At 54.7% G+C, this 24746-nt stretch overlaps 1 protein-coding gene and 1 long non-coding RNA gene across 2 annotated transcripts; one reads left to right on the plus strand and one right to left on the minus strand.

The window, feature by feature from the left end:
- Positions 1-508: 508 nt before the first annotated feature.
- TSPAN1 (tetraspanin 1) lies at positions 509-11968 on the minus strand. The gene is made up of 8 exons (XM_048861922.2): positions 11830-11968; positions 11318-11382; positions 6238-6438; positions 5629-5703; positions 4609-4707; positions 3895-4038; positions 2389-2472; positions 509-1541 (listed from the first exon to the last, which is right to left on the minus strand). Exons 2-8 carry the CDS (start codon positions 11372-11374, stop codon positions 1488-1490), a joined length of 714 nt encoding a protein of 237 aa, XP_048717879.2. The 5' UTR covers positions 11375-11382; positions 11830-11968; the 3' UTR covers positions 509-1487.
- LOC125641652 (uncharacterized) lies at positions 6374-23137 on the plus strand. The gene is made up of 3 exons (XR_007358111.2): positions 6374-6456; positions 20146-20289; positions 22552-23137. It is a non-coding gene; the product is annotated as an uncharacterized LOC125641652 (long non-coding RNA).
- Positions 23138-24746: the final 1609 nt, after the last annotated feature.

A 24746-nucleotide genomic window follows, 5' to 3' on the forward strand; every position in this document is an offset into this window, starting at 1 on the left:
TGACTTTGCACGGTCTCTGCCCAGCTGGTCTGCAGCCACCTGTCCCCTGTTTGTCCAGGACACACCCCTTTGCCTCGCTGCATGGCTAATTGAAAGACAGCCCCTGACTGGAGCTTAGGACGGGCTAGTACAATGCCTAGCACAACAGGGCGCCTGTAGGGGCTAATAGCAGTAGTAGTCGGGCCTGGCTTATTGGTTTCCCCCGGGCTCCTACAGACGCACAGGAGAGTAGACAGCTGGCATGCAAACAGGAAGGATGGCCAAGTCACTCGGACATTTGCCTAAGCCTTAGGCGGTGGGAGGTGGGAGCCCCTGCTCTGCCACAGTTTTCCTCCATGAGCTTAGGCAACTCACTTGATGGCTCCATGCCTCAGTTTCCCCAGCTGTTCAAGGGGGATAAGAGGGAAGAGAAATACAGTAAAGATTGGGAAGTGCACAGATACCATGGTGATAGGCCCAGCAAAGTACCGAGACTGGAGAGTTGATGCAGCACGACAGTAGTCCGCGCTCAAGTCCTTGGTTCAAAGAGTTTATTGGAACATCTTGTGCACAAACCTTCATTCCACATTCAGAAAATAATTTACACTTGAGATTATAAATTAATTGGGGGAGGGGGGAGTTCTTCACAGTGTAAAAATATACAGGACAGACTCAGTCTGCCAGGGCTCCCCGGCAAGCTCCCGGAATGGCATTGTGCCATCTAACCCAGCCCCAGGCCTTCAAGCGGGAGGGTGTGGAAGCTGACGAGATGAGGGTGGCCCGGGAGAGAGTTGAAGGGAGAGAGACAAGGAAAAAGTCAAGGCCAGAGCAGCCCGAGGCCCTTTCCCTCTGGCCTACACGCTTAAAGCAAGAAGGAAGTGATGGCCCGTCTTAGCTTGGCTGGATGTTCTCTCCCACCCCATGAGGTCAAAGCCTTCTCCACTAATCTAGACTCTTCTGCCAGTTAGCAGTAGCTTCATCATAGTCACTGGAAGACTCTTGGTTCACACCAGCTGATCACGGGTTAGAATCTAGTTCTGTGTACTAGAGACTGGGCCAAAGGGTCTCGTGAACAAGGAGGGCTGGGAAGACTAGCACGAGCAGCAGTCTGGGGTGGTCATCTCCTAGCAAGATCACCCCACAGCTAGCTAGGATCACATAGGCCACGGAGGGGACAGAGCAGCATCTGTAGCCCCTTCAGTCTTTGGCACAATAGCTCCGGGGTGAAACAGAAGCTCTTTCCACTTCGGAAGTGTTTGTATGTACACGTTATCGATACGTCACGCTAGCTAATATATATATATATAGAGAGAGAGATATATACACACACAAACACACACTCTACGGCTGTCAGCTCAGGAGATCATTTAGAAACTAATCACAGTGCATAGGACAGAGAGTGTGTTGGGCCCAAGAAATGTTTGATTCTCAAAATAGAAAATGAGGCAAGAATGTATCGTTCGTCCTCTTCCGCCCAGGGGAAAAGGACTCGCTGCCTTCTTCAGGCCTCACTTCTTATCCAGCTGGCAGTACAGGTACATGGACACCACCATGGCTGCAATCTAAAGAGAGGTAAGTAGGTTTAATATCTCCTGCTGCCCAGGGAGGCCTTTTCTTCTTTCTCCACGTTGGCTAGATGCATCCTCTACATCATGCAACTGTAACCCACGGGTCAGCGTGTCTTGTGCCCCAGTCTATAGAGGATACGGGTCTGTTGTGGCTCTCCGATAGCCAGCCTGGCCCTTTAACTCAAGCTTTTGTATCTAGAGGTCCCGGGTTCGATCTGTGGGAACAGCCAAGATGGCGCGGCTCTGCCACTCAGCCGCCATCGTCCTCCCTCTCCTGTTGCTTCCCCCACACGAACGCCGGGGTCGGTTTGGGAAGCGGGCCCGGAGGGTCAAGGCCGGGCGCAGGCTGAGGGTCAAGACTAGATGTCAGGCTGCCTCGGTGGTTCCCATCCGCCCCGGCTGAGTGGCTCCCACTGCAGTGGGCGAGCGCCCTTGTGCCATGTCCTCAAGTAGGTGTTGCCACCTTTATTTCTGTCCCTTCTATCCCCTGGCCTCCCCGCCTCCTCTTGTTTTGTGGCTCCCCATCCCTGATCCCCACTCAAGCGCCAGGCTCCGGGGGCCCGGGCAGGGGTTGGAGCCATTGGTGGTCACAGCTGCTCGGACAGCGTGGCTGGGCTGGGTACCCCAGGAGCAGAGGAAATGAGCCTGAGCCTGCAGCCCGGGAGGAGGAGAGCTCAGAGGTGGTCAGTGGGCACCCTCGCAGTTCAGGAGCGACTCTACCCTCTCCCCTGCTGGGCGGGCCCTTTGTCTGGGGCAGTGGAGGGGAGGCAGTGGGACGGCAGCTGTGTAGACCTACGTCCCCGCCCAGTTTCTGCAGCCAGGAGCCAGCTGGGGGACTTACCTCTAACACACAGATCCCCACCGCCACGCCCCCCACCACACCCGCGTTCTTGCGAACGTCGCTCAGCAGCTGCTGGAAGCAACCCTAGGGGGAAATGGAAACCAGCATGGTTAGAAAGAGCCGGGGCCAAGCACGCAACGGAAGCTGGTTGGAGCAAGGCGGCTGAATGCCCGGTCAGCTGAAGGACGCAGCTAGCCCTCTAGTCCCCCTGATGCTCTATGGGTTTGCTGGCACCGAGCGACCTGCTGAGAGCTTCTGAAGGGAGTCCCAAAGTGAGCGCTGACTCTGTTGGTTGAGAAGGGCAGGAGTGCGCCTGGCTGTGCCCTGGCGGTATATACCAAGCAGGACACCCGGAGTAAACGGGCACTTCAGGGATCAGTAAGGCTCAGTTCAGCTTCCCAGCTGAGAGGAGTTGATGATTTTTGGGTGCCTAACTAGAAACACCCAGGAGGACCCCAATATTAACAGGATTCAGGAAGTCAAGCCGCTTTGAGGGGTCTTGATTTGGGCACAGCCTTCCCCCCCCCCCCCCACACACACACCCTCCCACTCCCAAATTAAAAGCACCCAGTCTTGGCCACTTCCACTAGATGTCCAGAAATGCACTGGAAGGTAATTGCAACACTGGCTCTGTTCCACAGCTGAGAATAACTCCAAGCAGAAAGGTCAGAGCTCATGCAGTGGGTTAAGTAGGATTTGTAGGTCCTACATGACTATACCGAATAGTGCTGGGTCAGCTACTTTTGTTTCACGTGAGCTATAGAGTCTAGTTACTAACACAGTCACTAAGAGGGTCAAACAGCGCTAGGTTTGAATGCCATATATTGTGTGCATGTGATGGTTTGCAAGGGGACTCGGCTTTGGAGGAGATTTGGGCCTTGTTGCTGGATCAATGTGATATGCACATTAAATACATTTGTACTCCGAGTGCATTCGTAATGGCCTGGACTGTTGCTTCTACACACAACTCCCTCCCACCCATCCCCGGTGAGGTGTTCCATGACCCTATGATTTTTTGGTCAAGTGTCTAAAGAACCTTTGTATAAAGAGAATAACTCAGGGACGATTCCTATTAGAATCTAGACAAAATCCCCTAGACCAGGCCAGAGTCATCTGCAGGGTCAGCCTTGCTCATGTATACCACCTACAGGCCTCCAAGCCTTTCACAAGACGTGTCCTCATCCCCACACTTACAGGTAGGGAAGAGACGTAGAGGGGGCAAGTGACTTGGCCACAGTTGTCGCACAAGGCAGTTGCAGAGATGGGAACAGAAGATAAGCTCAGTCCCCCAGTGCAGTACAAACCTGCTCCTCCTCTGCCTTACGCCAAACTTCTGTGATTCACAAACTAGTCCCACCTCCCTCTCCGATGGGAAGGGGACATCCCCAGACACTCCAAGAGCAGATGTCAGAGAGGGACAGTGGCCCAGTTTCCACAGCAAAACCCACGCCCTTCTGGCAGTGTGGGGTCCCGCAGCCATAAGGCAAAGCTGTTGCATCTCCATACCGGGAGTTTGCTGTTATGTGCTTCTGTCTCGTTGCACAAGGCGTTGACGGAGTTGCAGCAGAACGGTGGGTACATGTCGCCGTGTTCCTTGTAGTAGTAAGAGTCCGTGAAGTCTGTGTAGTTCATCAAGCCGCAGCATTTCACCTGGGAGGAGGAGGAAGAGGAGTGAGAGCAAGGAACAGAACGTGCCCAACACCCTCCATCATGTCCCAGCCGGAGACCTCAAAAAGCTCCGCAGCCAGATTACAAACCGCTTAATCTAGGGGGCTGTCTCTGCCCCGCAGTGGCGGATGAAGCCGTCTGGGGCGATGGGGCAGCCGCAGCCCAGTACAGCCAGGTAGGACAGGATTGGAAGCACTAAGGGATTATGCATCCAGCCGAAACTGGGAGGAAGGCAGAATGTCATTCCCCAAGTTGGAGCTGGGCCAGGATTCGGGGTCCAGCCCCGACTCTTGAGAGAAGAGCCGCGGGGCCTTTGACAACCACAACTTGTCAGAGGCCCCTGCAGCCTTGTGCGCTTTGTGCCAGTGGCCACGGCTGCCCAATGGGCGGCGCGGTGTGGTACCGCAGAGAGGAGCGAGGTGGGTTCCAGACCCTTGTACCCCATGTGCATTTGAATTTTAAAGTCTGTTGCCCCATCCCCGGAAGGCCCCCCTCAATCTCAAACCAGAGACGCCCCTGAGCTGAGCGACGGGCCCGCGCAGGCCGGCTCACCTTAGACATGGTGGTGTTCCAGATCTGCGTGACTTCAGTAACCTTCCCGTACTGATTCTTCAGTGTTGGAGTCACTGTTGTTTGTAGGATGTTCTCCGCCTAGAAGAGAGTTCAGATGCCATCACAGCGGGCATTAGACCAACGGCCTGGCACGCACACGGGGAGAGGCCAAGGCTTAAAGGGGTTCTTGGAGAATCCTGGCGTCCCTACAGGCCAGCGTCCAGGTACGCCGGCAACCCGCTCTATGTGGGAGGGGAGCTGCCATGGCTATGCCAGGCAGGGTGGGCAAGCAGGGGGAGTTTGTTGTGCTGGCCCTTTTCTCCAGCAACGGGCTCGCTGTGTGGCAGGCTGAAGAGTTCCCCGGTTACGTAAGACGCGTGAGGTCCGGAAGTGAGAACAGGAACGACCGTCCCCAAGCGGGTGAGAACAGACACCACCCGGGCCTGTGGCATGGGACGTTCCTGCCCGCAGCTCAGGATTGCTGCCACGGAGAGTGGGCCGGAGCTGTCATCTGCTTTGCCATCGCCTGCAGCGTTCGCTCTTCCGCCTCCGTTTCCCTTCCCAGGACTCACGCTGCAGTGTGCATACTATTGATGCTGCAGGGGATGGGGGGGGGTTGAATAGACTAAATCCACCTCCCCCCAACACCGGGCAGCCTCGCCCCCCCCCACCCACACAGGGCTGCGTTGCACCAGGCCTTGCAACTGGGTGCCAGGCTGTTTTCCGTGCAGGACGGAGGAATTAATTGCCGAGAGGGACTAGCCCCAGGGATAGGGCCTTCCCGCCCAGGGCGTGTTTCCCCCCTGCCCCACGGACACCGTGAGTGAGGCCAGACCCTCAGCACCCACTGTTACGCCTGCTCCTCCGAGGAGCGGTTCGTGAACGGTAACCACCCCTCAGGGAGGACCGATCTCCGCTCCTCCGGCATCCCCCTTAGCACAAGGCCTAGAGCACAGTCCTTCCAGGAACGGGCCCAGGAGGCCGCCGAGCGACCTGTCCCTCCCACCCCCTCTGACTTACGAGAGACGTGTAGACCAGCGCCACTACCGCAGCAGCGATCTCGGCGATGAAGATGATCAGCACGATGGAGAAGAACTGGAGGAGACACGATCCAGAGGTCAGAGGCGGGACGGAGTCCAGGCCCATCTAGCTGGGGCGGGCCACAGCGCTGCCAGCTTCCTGTGGTGGTTAGCAGGGCTGGGTGCAGCCCCGGGGAGAAACTTGGGAGAAGCCAAGCTGGCTTCAAGCTAGTTCACAAGCAGGCGACAAAGGGGACGAGAGAGAGTTACCATGGGGATCTCCCACGACTCGGGCAAGACAGGGTTTACTATCGAGCAGGGAACCTTTCGTCCAAAGAAACAAGTCTCTTGCCGTGGAGCATGGGATTTTGAGGGGGTCACTCCCCTCCTGGGATCAAATATACCCCGTTTCAAGGCAGCAGCTGTGTCCCACCCTTGTGCAGACTGAGATCGCAAATGCAGACCCAGGCCACTGGCCTGACAGACCCCAACTCCCTACTGGAGGTACAAAGCCCACTTCTTCCACCATCCTACCCCGCGTGCAGCTGGACAAGCGGGTTAGGCTGACCGAGCGAGCGCGGCTTCCCGCCGCCCGGAGCTGGAGATTTACCATGATCAGGAGGCATTTGCTCTCTTTCTGGGCCCCACAGCATCCCAGGAAGCCGAGCACCACCAGGATGGCGCCGATGATGATGAGGAAGTAGCTGACGTTCACAAACTGCAAGGCGCTGCTGGAACCAAATATGCTGGAGAACGAGCTCCCGTCCACGGCGACCCAGATCCCCACGCCCAGGAGTGCCCCTCCGCCAAGCTAGGAGGCGAGAGAGAGGTGCGTGTTATTTCAGAGGTGGCTGGGAAAGGTCTAAGGGACATGACATTGACAGGAGCTAGAAATGCGAGACCATAGAATCATAGAATCATAGAATATCAGGGTTGGAAGGGACCCCAGAAGGTCATCTAGTCCAACCCCCTGCTCGAAGCAGGACCAATTCCCAGTTAAATCATCTTCTCCTTTCACTTCTAGTTGTGAACGTTCTGATCTCAGGGCTAAGTGCAACTTTCCTTCCCCTCCAGCTCACGGGTTACTCTGCTCTCCCCAGCACGCACTGATGACCCAGGGCTGGCCCTTTCGCGAAACAGGAGAAGGGCTCCTGGAGCAGATTAGAGGTCCCCTGATTTGGGGGATAATCTCCGGTGAGTTAGCAAGCATGCAAAGGGGTGCCATCCAGCTCCCCGAGAGCAACCACAAGCTCCCCATGAAACACGGTCAATCCCTAACAGGGCGAGGCCCTGACCACTGGTCTCTATGGAGACAGATCGTGTTGTCAGTTCACCCAAGTGCCCAGGGGCGGGGTTCACAGTAGGCAAGGAAGCCAGTGTGATTTGTTTTGGCTCAGAGGCGGGGTTGGGGGCCCTGTGTTTTGCACAAGGGAGATTCGGAGACCCCCTGATTAGGCTGGGAACAGCTGCTCGGTCACTGGCCAGGGCCGTTTCTGGCAGGGCTTTGGAGCTCTGCGCCGGATCCACTCCAACTCCAGACAAAAACCTGCAGCTCCATTGCTCTGGAGCTGCTCCGGGCTCCGCTCCAAAGCCCTGGTTTCTGGAACAGGGAGACCCAGGAAAGCTCTGACGTGGCACGCGGGTCTCGGGGAACTTCCTGATTTCTACCCCAGGGTCAGTCATTTCCTCTGATTAATGCCAGCTCTGTTCCCAGCCCTGGCGGAGGAGATTACAACCCTCTACTTTCCTGGACAGGTCTTTGTACTTCCATTCCAGCACGGGGTGGGGCAGATAAACCCCGATACAAGAATAATGCTTTGCTGGCAGGGTGGGAAGGAGAGCCAGGCCATTGCACCAGCCTCACCCACTCCACTCAGTTCCTTGCCTGGGATGGGGTCATTACACACAACACACGGTGAAGGGCCCCTCACACTGGAGGGAAAGGGCCTGAAGTCAGTGCCCGGCCCTGCAAGAGTGATCAGTACCCAAGTGTGCCATCAAAGTTTCCCCCACACACACACCCCATCAACATCTCGCCCCCTCCTCATCCTCCTACCTACCTCCCTGTCCTCATTTAAATTCCTCCCCGAGACTCCAATGACACCCTCAGATGCATTTGCCTAAAAGCCCCTCCCAAGCCATTCCTCCTCATAGACTAAGGTCAGAAGAATCATAGAATCATAGAATATCAGGGTTGGAAGGGACCTCAGGAGGTCATCTAGTCCAACCCCCTGCTCAAAGCAGGACCAATCCCCAATTTTTGCCCTAGATCCGAAATGGCCCCCTCAAGGATTGAACTCACAACCCTGGGTTTAGCAGGCCAATACTCAAACCACTGAGCTATCCCTCCCCCCAGGGACCATCACAATCATCTAGTCTGACCTCCTGCACATTGCAGGCCAAAGAACCTCACCCACCCACTCCTGTGATAGACCCTGAACCTCTGGCTGAGTTACTGACGTCCTCAAATCATGGTTTAAAAACTTCAGGTTACAGAGAATCCACTATTGACAACGGTTTAAACCTGCAGGTGACCCAGGCCCCATACTGCAGAGGAACGTGAAAACGCCCCGGGGTCTCTGCCAATCTGACCAGGGGGGAAATTCTTTCCCAACCCCAAATATGGTGATCAGTTAGACCCTGAGCATGTGGGCAAGACCCAGCAGCCAGACACCTGGGAAAGAATTCTCTGTAGTAACACAGAGCCCTCCCCATCTAGTGTCCCATCACCAGCCGTTGGAGATATTTGCTGGTAGTAGTCGCAGATCGGCGACATGCCATTGGAGGCAGCCCCATCATCCGATCCCCTCCATACACGTATCCAGCTCAGTCTTGAAGCCAGTTAGGTGTTCTACCCACCCGGCTCCCCTTGGAAGGCTGCGTTTTCCTCCCAGCGCCTTTCAGAACTGGGACCATCAGAGCAGAGACATCTCCACAAGAAGACTGCAGAGCAGGTCAGATCACCCCGGAGGAGCACAATGTCTCGGGCCGGGAGGGCAGAACCCCCGTCCCCGCTTCGGCGTCCAAGTGAACAAGTGTCCTGGAGTCTCCGGTGTTTTGCAGCTATCTTAGGACCTGACTAGCCACAGGCTTCAGCAGAGGTCGGGCCGGCCTCAGCTTCGGCGCAAGCCAGGAGGAGAGCACCCGCGCTTCCGCATTCAGAGGCACTGCCCCTGGGGATCAGACAAGCTTCCCGCTGTGAAGGTCCGTGCCGAGGGACATGGCCCTCAGCCCATCTCTGAAGGCCGCAGCAAGAGCGGTTGGGAGACGAAAGGAAGAATCACGCAGGCCAAGGAGCTTTCCCGGGCTGATCATTCCAGCCACATTGGGCTAGCGGGGACCCGGGCAGCCAGCCTCCCTATTCGTGTCTCCTAGCCAAGCCCAGGGGGAGAAACACACTGAAGAGAACTATTTCCCTCTGGCTGGGAGAATGGCTTCTCCAGGGGGGACGCTGCAGGGGCCGAGCAGCTCCATCGTCCGTCCCCCCCAGAGCCACAGAGACAGCTCTGCCTTTGAACACAAGCCAGCTGAGCGAGAACAGGCGGCCTTGTCCACCGGGCAAACAAAGCCATGGCCTTTGGGGCAGAGGAAACATCACCGGGGAGTCACTCGTCACCTCCATTATAACTCCCACAACTGAGCTTTTCTCATTGGAGCCGGAGCAGAGGAGGACGGAGAAACCCTACAGCAGAGCCACCTGAGAGGAGCAGACACGTCAGCCCGCCGGGGGGAAAGAGACGGAACCATTGTTATTGCATCTCAACGCTGTCAGGGTTTTGGAGCCGCTGGCCCCGCCCGCCAGGATTTGGACTTGACGCTATTCGTGGCCAGGTGCCCCTGGGAACGTGGGGGAAAAACAGTCAGTAACTGGAAAGACAGCAGCAGATCCCAGTAGATCCTCGGGGCCAGTGGAGGGAAGAGAGAGCTACAAACCACAGCTGGCTGGAAAAAGAATGGAATTCCGTCCCACCCCACCCCTCTGCTGAAAGTGTAGACAAAACAAGAGTGGGTTTTCTGATGGCTCGCCCCCGACCCCCAGGACAGCAGACACTTCCCCTGGATTTTCAATTAAAGGGGAATTTTCCATTAAAAAAAAAAGGGCGGGGGTTGATGGAAGCTTTCTGGCCAGCCCGATAACAACGTCGCACCTGGCAAAGTGAGAGAGGCAGAGCACCTCCTGTCCGGCCCGGGAGTCCGCCCGGGAGAGGCCGGAGGGGGAAAGAAGAGAGGGCAGGGCCGTCAGCCCCGCTTTCTAATCCTCCCAAAGTATAACTCGGTGCAGTTCTAATCCAGCCAGCCTCGACTGCCACCCTTGTGAATCGAGGCAACCGACGAGCCCCAAGTTGGAGGGGTCAGAACAGAGCGAAACTGCAGACAAACCGTCTAACCAGCATGGGCCCCGCCAGCCCTGGTCCCTGAGCAGCTGTTCTGCCATGTATCCCTGTGGCTTTCCAGGGTCCCCCACACTGATGGCAGGGCCAGTAGCCAAGCACAGAGGCCACGAGGGCAGAATCCCTGCCATGAGGGCTCGTACTGTGCCGAGGGAGTGAAAGAGACAGAGAAAATAAAACACACTTCTGCGGTGATGGAGCTCCCGGGGTCCAGATAGATTTCCACCAGCAGGGTGGCCCGGCTGGACGCAGGTTGCAAAGGAGTAAGAGCTTTTGGATGGATCCTGGTGTCACTGCACCCCCCTGCTCTCCTTCCAATGCCACCGGTGAGATTGTTGCCTACGCCATGGGAGGAGAACAATCAGTGACCGTCAGAGACAGTCTCAGTCCGGAGCCATAGCCCCCGGCAATCCTGGCGGCTTGGCCTTGTTCAAAGCGAATCCAGGTGCCAGGAACAGGCTGTAGCAGAGCGTCCTGTTCTGGCCAACTCTGAAGTGGGGCTCTTAGGGAAAGGGGGCTGGTTATAGCCCGCCTGTGCCCTGGAGAAGACCGTACTGGAGAAGTAGCTTACATTTCCTATGCGGCTAGCTGCCTAATTTAGGTGATCGCCTGGGGGTCTGGTCCACTGGAGGTTGCAGAGGGCAATACGCTCCAACGTAGAAACAGAATGCTTAAGGTCTGACATCGTCTATCAGTGTCACAGCCCTACAGCCACCCCTGAGAGCCTCGGAGCAAGCCATTTTGCCAAGCAAGCCTAGACTGAAACGGATCAACTTGGCTGGGACCCTTTAAAACTTAAACCCAGCATTGAACAGTACTATCAACCCCCAGCGTTCCGAGAGCCCCAGCCAGGCCTCCCGGCCGTACTCTGGTTAACTCGTTAAAGCTAGCCGTGCGGACGCTACAGGGCGGGCTGCCTCCGCCCTGCGGCATGCTCGCTAGCGAGGGTGCCACCGGCGTGAGTGCGTCCACACAAGATGCCCCTCACCGCCCTGCCCGCTGTGCAGACGCACACTTGGCCTGAATTCATAGGAAGGAGCACACCGAGAAAGGGGCTCTGGAAAGCACTGCAAACAGCTGGTCCAGCCAGAGTCCCAGCCCAACACCTGCAACAGGCCCCGTGAGGGGCAGTCAGTGCTCTCATCCCGAAGTGCCCCGGGGCCAGCAGAGCTTTGGCAACAAGGGCAGGGTCATTTTTTTTTAAAAAATAATCAGCACCACAGTCTCTGGGCATTTGCTGGCGTTGAAATCTAGCCCCGGTGACGAAGAGAAACAGCCTGAAACGCGGCTGGTACTTACAAATATGGCCAGGTTAAACAAGATCATCATCACCTTGAGGAAACTGAAACAGCCCATCTTTGCTCCTGAAAAGAAATCAGAGAGATTAGCACAGCACCAGGGGTTAGTGCAGTCCTCTCCCCCTCGGAGAGAGAAGTTTTAGGGCAGACCAGTGCCTCACACAGCAGTGAGCCCTTTAGCAAGTCCCGGAGGCTGCTCAGTTACCTTCCAGGGGGGCTTTTAAACACTAGGGAAGACCCCAACTTCTCCCCTCTGTGGCAGAGAGAAAGAGGAAGCAGAGGCAAATCAATTTCTCTTTGACTGTTGCTCAAAGAGTCCAAGGGAAGTTTCCCAGCCCAGCTGCAGCGGCCCTCAAGTCTCCACTCCTCTCTCAGAGAAGAGGTGGGGGGTTGTACCCCCAGCCCCACGCCCTTCTCAGGAGGGGCAAAGATCAGAACCTCGCTGGGTTTCTCATGCAAATCAAGCCCCCCACCTGCAGAAGGGAAGGGTCACGCTGGGAATGCAGGGCTCACCTTAGTGATCAGATCCAGAGGGGCCAAAAAATAAAATCCAAAGCAGCCTCGAGAACCCAACCCAGGCGATGCTCCTGTCCCTCTGGGAGCCTGTCCTACCTGACCCAGCCCCAGCCCTGCTTTCCTGGAACCAGGTGCTGTGCCCTGCTTCTTAAGGGAGCCTAAGTGGCAGCTGTCTCCTCCAATCAGAAACTTCCCCCTTCCAGCCCAATCAAATCCCTTAGGGGATGGGCCGCTGCTCACAAACTTTGTTTTTAGTCGGTTGTAGGAGTCACTGAAGGATTCTCTTGAGTCCTTGCTGGCCCCTAGCGGCTGCAGGGAGATATTGCTTCCTGCTCTGCTCTTTGGGCCCAGATCCCCCAAGGGGTTTTCGGTTTGATCCCTTTCAGTGGCTGGGCCACAGAGCTGGGGTTAGGGGCCTGGTTTTCTGCTGCCCACTGTGATTCCTGAAGCCTCGCTAGCCACGGCGGGACGATGGGAGGTTTGTCGCTTTCTGCCCCCAGCCGTCGTTTGGCTGCAAATGCCTGAGCGTCGCTTTCAAATCGACAGCGGTTTGTGGGGAGGCGGGTGTGAGGCAGACTGCGTGTTGCCGTGCGCCTGCCCGTGAGAGTGTGCGAGGGCGTGTTTGCACGATTGTCTGCAGGAGCTGGCATGGGTCCCCAGGCACGCGTGTCGTGGGTGCAGGGTCATGCGTGTGCTTGCGTATGTAACCCACATGCTGGCACTGCAGTGGTGAAAAGCGGCAGTTCTCAAACTTTAACAACCCGGGGACCCCTATTTTGTTAAAAAAAATGTCGCGGACCCCCAAATCCCCCTGCTCAGCCCCAGGGCCTGCTCCCACTCCACCCTCGCCCCTCCTTTTCTATGCCTCTTTCGCTCCCTTCCCCCAAGTGCGCCCCATCCCCAATCCTCCCCCTCCTTCCCAGCGCTTCCTGCATGCCGGGGAACAGCTGTTCCACAGCGTGCAGGAGGCACTGGGAGCGAGGGGGAGGAGTTGATCAGTGGGGCCAGCGGCCCCAGACATGATTCCGCCCCCTCCCTGAGCACACCCCCGTGTCCGCTTCTCCCCCTCTCTCCCAGCGCCTCCTGCATGCTGCTAAACAGCTCTTCCCCGGCATGCAGGTGGCATTGGGAGACAGGGAGAGGAGTTGATCAGAGGGGCCCAAGGACCCCCTGGAATATCCTCGCAGACCCCAGTTTGAGAAACGCTGGTGTAAATTAAAGGAAGAACCTGTAGAGAGGACACACCATTCTTGTTTTGGGGACTCTGGCCCAAATCCTCCAAGGTATTGAGCTGCCTAAATACCATTCATGTTCTGGGCCTGTGTGTCTTCAGGCTGGCAGGAGCGGTCAGGGTAGCTCTGCTGGATTCAGAGATCGTAGAGTCCAAGGTCAGAAGGGACCGTTGTGATCATCTAGTCTGACCTCCTGTATGGCACAGGCTAGAGAACTGCCCCCAAATAACTCCCAGAGCAGAGCTTTTAGAGAACCATCCAATCTTGATTGAAAACATTGTCAGTGATGGAGAATCCACCACAACCCTGGCTAAATTGTTCCAATGGCTAATTACTCTCTCCCCTAAAAATTTACACCATATTTTCCAGTCTGAATTTGTCTCGCTTCAGCTTTCAGTTTCAGGATTGTGGATGGGCCAGGGTTATCCAGAAACTGGGGGTGGGGGGAGGCACTAGCCGTACTAATTAGCTACTTGGCTGATTTCTGTTGTGGGCAAGCAGGTTGGCAGGACGCACCCAGAGTCACTCCTGGAGAGTGGCGCCCATGGGAACCCAAGTTTATAAATAGGAATGGGAGCCAGACGAGACGATTCAGCCACGGAGCAGGGCGAGCCCCAGATGGCTCTGCCGTGCGGGCCGTGTTCCTGAGACTTTGCCAGCTTGTTGGCTCTAGCCTGCCGGTTCCCTCAGCCCACTAGCAAAGAGGCCTGGAATTGCTGCAGCCTATGCACATTGCAGATTGTCATGATGCATCCAATGAAGTGAGCTGTAGCTCACGAAAGCTTATGCTCAAATAAATTGGTTAGTCTCTAAGGTGCCACAAGTCCTCCTTTTCTCATTGCCAGGGGAGTTTGCAGGAGACTGTGGGATTATTGCATTGATGTGCCCTGCAGAGGGGGCTGTTACCAGCTTTGCCCGTTACTTTGGGGTACGCTCATTTATTAGGGTTACTCTTTGGGGCGGGGGCATGTCTGTAATTCTATCAACGGACTGCTTGTGTCAGTTGTGTTCTCACAGGGAGCTCTACTTCTCCCTGCTGCAAGTCCCCTCCCAGTGGTGCTCTCCTGCAGGACCTAGGTTCCCCAGGGCTGGGTTTGTCCAGCCCCAGAGTAAGATGAACACACACACACACACACATTCTAACAGAGCACGTCTGAGCGGACCGGGTCAATCAGCACTCCCAAGCTGACCCCTTATATGCCCCTGGTCTCAGCAGGCTGGTCGAGCAGCGCTTCCAATCTGCCACCCTCCTATGCCCCAGGTTCAGCCAGTCCCTATCCCCACTTTCACGTAACAATTGTTCTGGTCGTAACCCACATGATGAGCGAACCCCACAAAATTTTTGGGTGCTGCAGGGATCTCTAGCTTAGGTATGAGGAGCGTTGCTGCAGAGCGAATAGGGAAGCCAATAAACACCCATGATGGGGAGAGAGACGGAGAAGCAACCAGCTTAACCAGGAAAGTTATTTATTGCCGGATAATAACCATAGGGGAGCCAAACAAACAAACCAGTTACAATATTAAATCTAACTTAAATTTGAGTATAAAAGGTTTAGAAAACTATAACTGATCGTAGAAGTCAGGGTCAGAAGGCTATACCGAGAGAGAGAGAGCTGGGTCCTCACCACTCCGTGAAGTGGGTCCTGGGTCCGGTTCTGTTCAATATCTTCATCAATGATTTAGATAATGGCATACGGAGTACACACTTATCAAGTTTGTGGATGATACCAAGCTGGGAGGGGTTGCAAGTGCTTTGGAGGATAGTATTAAAATTCAAAACGGTCTGGACAAACTGGAGAAATGATGCAAAGTAAATAGGATGAAATTCAATAAGGACAAATGCCAAGTACTCCACTTAGGAAGGAACAATCAGTTACACACATACAAAATGGAAAATGACTCCCTAGGAAGGAGGACTGCGGAAAGGGATCTGGGGGTCATAGTGAACCACAAGCTAAATATGAGTCAACAGTGTAACACTGTTGCAAAAAAAGCAAACATCATTCTGGGATGTATTAGCAGGAGTATTGTAAGCAAGACATGAGAAGTAATTCTTCCACTCTATTCTGCCCTGATTAGTCCTCAGCTGAAGTATTGGGTCCAGTTCTGGGCGCCACATTTCAGGAAAGATGTGGACAAACTGGAGAAAGTCCAGAGAAGAGCGACAAAAATGATTAAAGGTCTAGAAAACATGACCTCTGAGGGAAGATTGAAAAAATTGGGTTTGTTTAGTCTGGAGAAGATAAGACTGAGAGGGGACATGAGAACAGTTTTCAAGTACATAAAAAGGTTGTTACAAGGAGGAGGGAGAAAAATTGTTGTTCTTAACCTCTGAGGACAGGACAAGAAGTAGTGGGCTTAAATTGCAGCGAGGGCGGTTTAGGTTGGACATTAGGAAAAACTTCCTAACTGTCAGAGTGGTTAAGCACTGGAATAAATTGTCTAGGGAGGTTGGGGAATCTCCATCATTGGGAATTTTTAAAAGCAGGTTAGACAAACACCTGTCAGGGATGGTCTAGACAATACTTAGTCCTGCCATGAGGCAGGGGACTAGACTAGATGACCTCTCGAGGTCCCTTCCAGTTCTATGATTCTATGAACCTTGAATCGATCGGGTTCCCAGGTGGTGGTGATGGTAGCTGAGGGTCTGGAGTGCTGGAGTCAGGCAAAGCCCCCAGCACGATCAGTCAGGAGAAGATGAAGTCCGAATGGAACTGATGCAGATCTTGGATCCAGGCATCAGAGCACTTACTTGAGCGTGGGTAGGGGTTTTTGTAGGGAAAGAACAATGGTTCAGGGGAGAACACTAGATTTGTTTATGGGTAAATTGATGGCTCAAGGGAGGATCCCACCGTTGTTTTGTTCAGGCTAGACAATAGGAACTGCTCATTCCTGGCTATGGGCGGTGTTCCTTCCAGGGAGCTCACAGTGCAATTAGGCAGCTTCAGTATTTTGGATTCTTTTATTCTTTTGAATAAAGGATTCATTACTAGAATTAGTGTGATAACTACTGAGCTGGGTGTGTGCAGGCGTGGGTTCATTAACACCTGGAGCTGAGATCACGCCCTGCTTCCCTGCTTTTCTGGTTGCCTTGGAATCTCTGTTCTCCATTCTGTATGCTAATGGGGATGCCTCCCTGTCCCATCTTCGATGCAAATGAGGCTAGGGGAGTTTCCTTAATCCTGTCACCCTTGTCCAGAGGGGTTTAGGTCTCTCCCATGGCCTTTTCATTGCTTTTTGTAAGTCTTTCTTCTGATCGGCTTTGGTTCAAGCAGAGGCGGGGGGGAGGGCTTTCGTGAGTCAGACAGGCTGGGTACTGCGCCCGGGTTCCCCAAGAACACAGAGCTGATGGGGAACAGGGTGGACGCCATTCCACACATGGAGCAGGGGCAGTTGCCCCAGAGAGGAGCCCCAGGGGAGCATACGTGCATGAGCAGAATTTATATGTCACATTTGAACTTGTGACAGGAACAAGAACTAAAACGTGGGCGCTCCCCTCCTCCCTGAAGCTGTTGTCTTTTCACAGCTATTATTGACAATATTCAGCTAACCTCAGCTCCTGGGAGACAGTCCCAGGTCTCCCAAATCCTGGACTAGGGAGGATGGGGAGGAGATTTGGGAAGATCCCAGCTGGCCGTTCCCTCTCCCACCAAAAGGACTTAAAATTCTTTTGTACTTTAAAAATTGCCTTCTGGTGGTAAAAGTGCTACCTGAATTGTACCACCAGGTGGTGCTCTGGTACTACGTTCGAGGGCTTGGGGGTCCCATAGGTCACAGATAGGGGGGACTGGGCCAGATCATTACAGCCCAGAGGTCGCTGCAGGGGAACCATGGCAGGGAATTACCAACAGGAGAGTGGGTTTGGGGTTGGGGAGGGGGAGAAAACCTGGATTTGTGCTGGAAATGGCCCAACTTGATTATCATACACATTGTAAGGAGAGTGATCACTTTAGATAAGCTATTACCAGCAGGAGAGTGGGGTGGGGGGAGAGAAAACCTTTTGTAGTGGTAAACACCCATTTTTTCATGGTTTGTGTGTATAAAAAGATCTTCTGTACTTTCCACGGTATGCATCCGATGAAGTGAGCTGTAGCTCACGAAAGTTCATGCTCAAATAAATTGGTTAGTCTCTAAGGTGCCACAAGTCCTCCTTTTCTTTCTGCGAATACAGACTAACACGGCTGTTACTCTGAAACATGGCAGGGAAAATAGCCCAGGCCCCTGTGGTTGAGAGCCCTTCTCAGGCAGGGAGCTGGAGCCAGCCATGGGATTAAGCCCATATCCACCCAGCAGACTCTGAGCTGATGGAATGGGGGACATGTGGGGGGAGAGCTGAGCATGCAAAGGACCCAAACCCAAGGGAGTGCTGTAGCCTCCAGGCAGCTTATCACTGCCGATGCTGGCCTATGGCTGCATGTCTTTAATACACAAGAACGAACTGGCTAGGGCACCGCTGGATGGAATCAGAACTGCTTGACTGTGTGTCATGGGCCCTGTATTTCGGATGGAGATTCTCCTTAAGTTCAAGTGATGAGGTCCCATCCTTTTGGAAGAGCCAAAGGGCAGGGAAGGTTCTGCAGGTCTAATTCTAGACCCCCCTGGAAGGCAAGAGGAAAAGCAATGCGTTCAAGCTGTCTGTGTGTCTGTCTGTCAGCTCTAGGGGCAGAGAATTTAGAGAGGTGGAACTCTGCTCCCTCTATAGGGGAGACGGTGAAAAGCCAGCCCAGGCCAGCTTCATTTACATGAATTATAATAAAAAGAAAAGGAGGACTTGTGGCACCTTAGAGACTAACCAATTTATTTGAGCATAAGCTTTCGTGAGCTACAGCTCACTTCATCGGATGCTCACAAAAGCTCATGCTCAAATAAATTTTTAGTCTCTAAGGTGCCACAAGTCCTCCGGTTCTTTTTGCGAATACAGACTAACACGGCTGCTCCTCTGAAACCATGAATTATAAGGTTGCCTACCCATCATTCCACCTGCTCGGTTTTGTTGCTTTAGCTGCAATTTGTTTTGGTGGTCTAAATAATAATCAATTATTCATATACCCCTGCCAGGGCATGGGAATGGTGCCGGGCATGGCCGGGAGGGAGCGGTCACCCTGACTTCCCTGACCCTGGTACCAAACTGCAAGCACAAGAGCCAGAGGAGTGGAAGGGCTGCGTTCTTGAGCGCTAGCAGCAAGAGCAGGGGCTCTTTCCAAGGGGCCTGCTTTGTGCTCATTGCTACGATCAGTAAATCTGCAGGGGGGGCAGCGATACAGGTCCCGAGCCCGCTTTGCAGGCTCACCTGGCTAGTTGTGACATCGCAGTGACCTACGTGGCAGGGCTGAGCTGACCTCCGAGCACCCTGACCAAGGAGGCTGGTGGAAGCAGAGCAGGCATCCCCGAATGGGAGCCCCACGTGGGAGCAGGGCCAGGCAGGGCTGTCCCCTCCCGTCCAGAGGAAACCCACAGAGGAGAACTATCGAATGGGACAGGACCCCATGGCTGGGGTTTACCTTGGGACTCCCCATTGGTCATTTTCAGTGAGCCATTCATGAGGGGCTCATCCAGGATGGCTGGTTGGAGCTGCCTGGCCTGCCAGTTGAGGTTTGGTGTAACCGCCCCCTGGCTGGTTTGGATCCAGCTCTGAACCCTGGGAAGGTTGGGTACTTGGGTTTCCATTGGATCCTTTCCTTGAGGGGATGTTTGCACCCATTTACAGACCATATCCTTGGGGGTCTCTGCGCAGCGCTTGCCCCAGATCCGGTCTCCGGGGACCTGCCCTTGCTCTGCTGGGTCTATAGCATCCTGGTGTCCAAGGGAATTGCTCGGCTTCTGCCAGGGGGAGAATAGGACCCCTGGATTTATCTCGAGCGTCTAATCTCTTCTTGCTGGTTGGACTTAACCTCATGGGGCATGTTGGTGTCACCCCGGTGTGTTAGCAGCAGAGACTCTTCAACATCTCCCAGGGATTGTCAGCGGGTTACTGCTTGGGATATAAATCCAGAGCCGCTGCACTGACAGGCTCGAGCCAGGAGAAACAGGTGCCGCGAGTCCTAGGTTATAAGGCCTAGAAAGGGACCACTGTGCAGTCCATCCTCCTGTGTAATGGGACCATGGGACTTCCCTGAACGAGTTCCTGTTTGAACTACACAAATAGCTTGGGTCTTAAAAGGTGATTTATAGTGCCTGTGCGTTCGCGGCTGGAGTTGCAATCAGAGGCCGACCCTGAGGACTCTCTAGAGGAAGGAGCAGGAGGCGGTGGCCTGGTGGAGCAGGCACTGATCGTGTTTGCAGATGGTGGCAGCGGTGGGTGTGTTGCAGACTCACAGAGGATAGTGGGAGACTAGACCTGGGGCAGGGAGACTCAAATAATCAAATCAAATTCATTGAATTAAAAATAATAATGGGATCGAATCTAATGGGGAAATGCCAAACGATCTATCCAGGGGCGGGGGAGACTGTACCATCTTGGAGTCGCCAGGACGACTGGGGCACTCGGACAGCCAATCCCAATTCATTTCTAGGGGAACTGTGCACTCAAATGCCCCAAATCGCCCCACCAGGCGTGGCCAGGCTCTCAGGCGCTACTGCTATAGTAATATTGCATTGCAATTATGGCCTCGTAGGCCAAGCCTGGGTGATGCTAGGCCCTGTACAAACACAGAACAAAAAGAGAGTCCCTGCCCCCAAGATCTCCCAATAAGTCATTCATGGTTGAGATGCAGAAGCGTCTTGCTAGTTTTAAGACTTTTAGCCTTGCAAGAAAGCTCCCACCGGGGGGCCAGCATAACCCTAAACGTGCCAGCAGGTCTTACTTCATCCAGCAGCCGGCAGGGACTCCCAGCCCCACGGGCCAGGGTCCTACTGTGCTTTTTATTCGGTAGCCCGCTGGCATGTCCGTGGCCTGCCGACGTCCTGGGATCGCACCATCCTGGGGGTGACCAAGGAAGGCCAGGCCTGGGAAAAGAAGGGTACATTTATTCAAGATGGAGGGTAGCGGGAGAAATCCCCCATCAGAGTAAAAATGTCCCCATGCCTGCCTTTCATGCTCCGGCCGTGTGTCTTTTCCGCCTCTCTTTACTGTGGCCGGCAGAGCTCCTGACGTGGTTTCCTGAGCTTTGACACAAACCCAACTCCACGCGGGCTGGCGGTGCACGGATCTGCTGAGAGAAGCTGCGTCGATCAGGAACGAACCCACCAGCGCTCAGATAGGCCAAGACAAGCTGAGCCTTTCCAGGTAGGACACTCAACCAGTTAAAGAAAGGCATCTTTGGGGCTATCGCTTGAGCCGTATGTGAGCTAGGCTCGGGGTTTTTTCCGCATCGTTTGCTCTGGCTGCACGGCTGCGAGTGGGAATGGGATGGCTGTCGATCCGGTTTGGCAGTCTCGCAATGAATCCTGTTGTAACGGCCTCCCATTCTCCCCCAGCACCGGGGCACAGAATGGGGGCTTAGGGGACAATGCTGAGGAATGACCTTCGGGGCTCATTCCTGGGCCGCTGGTGGCAGGGGCACCGGAATGGGGGCTCAGGGGACCATGCTCCCCCCCCACTTTTTACCAGACAGAAGGGTGAGTGATGTGGGGGAGGGAGCAGCGAGGAGCAAGTGCGGACAGGGTGTTGGGGGAAGAGGCGGTGTGAGGCCGGGGCTTCAGAGGAAGGGACGGTGCGAGGGCGGGGCTTGGGGAGAGGATGCGGTGGGGGGAACTCGGAGGGGTGTGCGATGCAGGCGGCGAGGCCAGGGTTTAGGTGCCTGTGGGCCCCCCCCACACTTTTAGGGTGCTTCCACACTGGTTTGCCAGCTGCGGCCACACGATCGCATCACCGTTGTCATTAGAGAGGAAGGGTGGTCTTGTAGGTGAGGCACCGGATTGGGCCTGAAAAGATCTAGGTTGCGTTGCCAGATTTTTTGTCCAACAGGGCAGATTTGCACTGGGGGAAGTGGTGCAATACAGACAATAAATGTATATTAACATGCAAACCCCTGGACAGATCCCATTCTTTGCAGGGGTGAGCAGCTACAAACCTCACGGGGCAGGGGCCAGGCACGTGGCTTAAGAGGATGAGGGTGTGGTAGGAACCTCGAGGCTGGTAGAAACAGCAGGGTTTCCCTGCTGAGCGATGCAATCTCAGCTCTGGTACATGAACAACCCGGTGGATTCAGACCCACTTCTTCTCCGAGGGGAGACTCACTGACCCCGTGAGCTCCCAGGATGCCCTGCTGGTTGCAGCCAGGATACTGATGCGCTGATGGGCACCCCAGCTACCAGTGGTACACAAGGACCGGTGCCCTGGCCCATGAGCATCATTGACCTCACAGATCATTCATGTGCTTTGATTCAGTCCTTGATCCGCCCCTACACCCCCCGTTTGAGGGAGGGTCTGTTGTCCCTGCTGTCCAGGTGGGGAAACTGAGCTGCAGAGCAGGGATAGACCCTTTGCAACTCGGCTGAGGTCTTAAAACCACCCTTTAAAAACCCAATCTTTGCTATTTTCTAAGCAAAGCCCCACCCCCAGCATCCCTCCTGCCTGCAAGCTGGGGAGTGCTGCCCTCCCCGCAAGCCCTAGGTAGGGTTGCCAGATGTCTGGTTTTTGATCGGAACGCCCCGTCAAAAAGGGATCCTGGCGGCTCCAGTCAGCACCAGACTGGGCCATTAAAAGTCCGGTTGGTGCGGAGCTGGCAGGCTCCCTACCTGGCTCCACGCGGCTCCCCATAAGCGGCGTCATGTCCCTCGGCCAATGGGAGCAGTGGGGGCGGTGCCTGCAGGCGGAGGCAGCATGCAGAGTTGCCTGGCCGTGCATCCACCTTGGAGCCAAGGGACACGTTGCCGCTTCTGGGGAGCCGCCCAAGGTGAGCTCTGCCCAGAGCCTGCATCCTAAAACTCCTCCCTCATCCCAACTCCCTGCCTCAGCCCAGAGCCCTCCTGCACCCCACACCCCTCATCGCCGGCCCCACCCCAGAGCCCACACCCTCAGCTGATGGCCACATCCAGTCTCACACCCCAATCCCCTGCCCCAGCTTGGTTGAAAATGCGTGAGTGAAGATGTAAACAGGACCTGAATGAATGCTTCCCTGACAGCTAGCTGGGAGGGGAAGAAACTATAGGTGTGTTTATGTAAATACAGTTTGCTCCTGCTCTGTTTACATATTCATCATTTACAGCTGTCTCAAAGGATCAACTTTGGCTGGTGTTAGGTGCAAATGATCTTAGTGCTGAATGCAGGGGTAGTGAAATATGGTTACCAATGTTATAATTATTGTAGGAATACAGGAAAGCATGACTGATTAACCCTCATCTTGGGGGCACCCTCAGCTGAAAGAACCTCCTTAAGCAGTGGTTCAAATGTCAGCACCCTGTGAAAGTAAGTGGTGGGGGGACAGTAGTTCTGGTGTCCTGGTCCCATGGTGTCCTCTCTTGACTAGCTTAACCTGTTCTTCCCCACTCTTCAAAGAAGAGAGCTAAATAGGCTTTGTTAAGAGCTTCTTTTGTTATTTTAAAGGTTCAATGAGAGCTGAAACCAGCTGTGGTGGGACTGTGTTTTTGCCCTGACTGCTTAGAGCTTAAAATCACGGGACAGCTAAAGTCACTTGAGATGGGGCAGTGTTTCTGCCCAGCCTGCACAAGAGCTGAAAATCACGGAGAGACGGATGTGCAGAGGTCACAGAAGAGAGACAGAAGGTGACTGACAGCCAGCAGGGCGGCGGCGGAGAGACACGACAAGCAGCCAGCAGGGTGGCTGGTGGAAGGGTGCCGTGAGCAGGCACCCGGTTAGCCGTGGAGTGAATAAGGTGCCTCTTTACTCGCCACCCAGAGGGGGAAGTGAACTCTGCAGATGCACCTCTGAACTCTGGGTCGGCTCTGACCAAGGATAGCAACTGTGAGTGGGGTGCAGAGAAGGGTCGGGCAGGTGAAAGGGACTTTTGGGTTGCTGGACTTAAGAACCTTAAGAGGGGAAAAGGACATGGCCCAACCTACCTGAGGGTGGGTCTTTTACTCATGGTTTATGTTTATAAACCCTGTTTGTGGTGTTTTCCCAAATTAATGCCAAGTTACTTCCCTCCTTTTATTAAAAGTTTTTTTCTACACTCCGACTCGGTGCTTGCAAGTAGGGCAGTATTGCCTCTCGCAGGCGCCCAGGAGTGGTGTGTAATTTTCCCAGGTTACTGGGTGGGGGCCCGAGCCAGTTCTGTGTTGCATCGATGGAAAGGCATCCCCAGATATTGAACCCGGCCCCGGTTGCTGCTGGCTCCACCTGGCAGAAGGGTTACATGTGAGGGTGGGGGAAAATGAGCGACAGGGGGAGGGGGGATGGAGTAAGTGGAGGGGCGGAGTCTCAGAAGGGGCAGGCAGGGGGTGGAGTCTCAGTGAAAGGGGCGGGGCAAGAGTGTTTGGTTTTGTACAATTAAAAAGTTGGCAGCCCTAGCTAGACTGACTCCCTCTCCGCTCCTAGCAATGGGACTAGGGAGGAGATGCTGCTGCCAACCTAGTCCCTGCTCTTGCTGGGTCACAGGGCCCCTGCAGTACCCCCAGTGCAAGGTCACACCTCTGCTCCGGGTTTCCTCGCAGCAAGGACTCTAGCCCCAGATCTAACTGCTAAACCGGGCAGATTAAATCTGACCCAGCGATCCCGGGGGTGGGCAGGCGGTGGGGCTGGAGTCTGAACACTGCCGCGGTGCTGTCCCCTCCCCGTACACACCTGGCGCGTGCTGTGTTGGGCCAAGTCAACCCATGCTGAGCCCGGGTCACTCCTGGGCATGGGTCGCCTGGCTGGTAAACCAAGCGTGCTCCTAGATTTGTGAGCGTGGCTCTTTAAAGGCAGCTGGCCCCCCGGATCTGTAGGGCCCCAGGATCCCAGCATTGCCTGGTGCTGCCGAACTGAGCCATCGGGAAAGGAATTAGCTGCTCCCCCGCAGCAGCTGGCTCTCTCTCCAAGGAGCTGGATTCCTTGGCCAGGAGGGAGAGGAGAAAGACAATACACTTAGCCCAGCCAAGCCTTCTGGAGAGGACACTGTGTCCTGTGGTTAAAATACCGTATATTCTCGCGTATGAGACGCAGCCAAAATTTCCCGATTGTTCTCTGAAAATGGGAGGCACGTGCTCGGATCCGCCTAGTGGGTCAATGACCGTAATTAACCTGCTGCTGCAAATGGTGGGAGAGACAAGGAGGTACAGCAGGGCTGGGGGAGCTCAGAAAAGCCTTAGGATGCTGCAGGGAGCTGAGCTGAGGACACGTTTGGGGCATGAGGTCCTATAATTAGGTCACTATTCAACATCACTGAATGACCTGGTTGGTTTATAGGCAAGACTACGGGGTATGCTAGCCATAGGTCTCTTGGGACCCAAGGGCAAGGAATCGCCAATGTCCTGGCAGTTGGGTTTCTATGATAGGATGATGAATGAGCAGGGGAAAACTTAAAAGAGCCGTGTGAGTCCGGCTGGGCAGTGGAGAAAGGGGAGTTTCCCGTCGTGTTTCTTCTCTGACGGGGCTTAAATACACACCTGAGCTGACCGCTTTGCAAAGGAGGCAAGCTCATTAAAGGCCAGCACAGACTGGTCCCGGCCCCAGCCTTTCTGATGGGCAGCCCCAAACAGCTGGGCTACCTCCCTGTAGGGTTAGCTAAGCCAGCTGCAAGCAGATGTATTTCTGAAGTGCTTACTCCCCTTACTCCCTGAAAGATAAATTAGTGCATGCAG

This window comes from Caretta caretta, chromosome 8 (genome assembly GCF_965140235.1).
Source record: "Caretta caretta isolate rCarCar2 chromosome 8, rCarCar1.hap1, whole genome shotgun sequence".
Lineage (NCBI taxonomy): Eukaryota > Metazoa > Chordata > Testudines > Cheloniidae > Caretta > Caretta caretta.

What these genes read in the sequence shown, in the direction of transcription:
- TSPAN1 (XM_048861922.2), bottom strand. Translation starts at nt 11,374, where the DNA reads ATGGGCTGTTTCAGTTTCCTCAAGGTGATGATGATCTTGTTTAACCTG. An exon ending in CACATAACAGCAAACTCCCG is followed by an intron (nt 2,473 to 3,894) that starts GTATGGAGATGC and finishes ATTTCCCCCTAG; the next exon opens with GGTTGCTTCCAGCAGCTGCT. An exon ending in TGGGGATCTGTGTGTTAGAG is followed by an intron (nt 1,542 to 2,388) that starts GTAAGTCCCCCA and finishes ACCTCTCTTTAG; the next exon opens with ATTGCAGCCATGGTGGTGTC.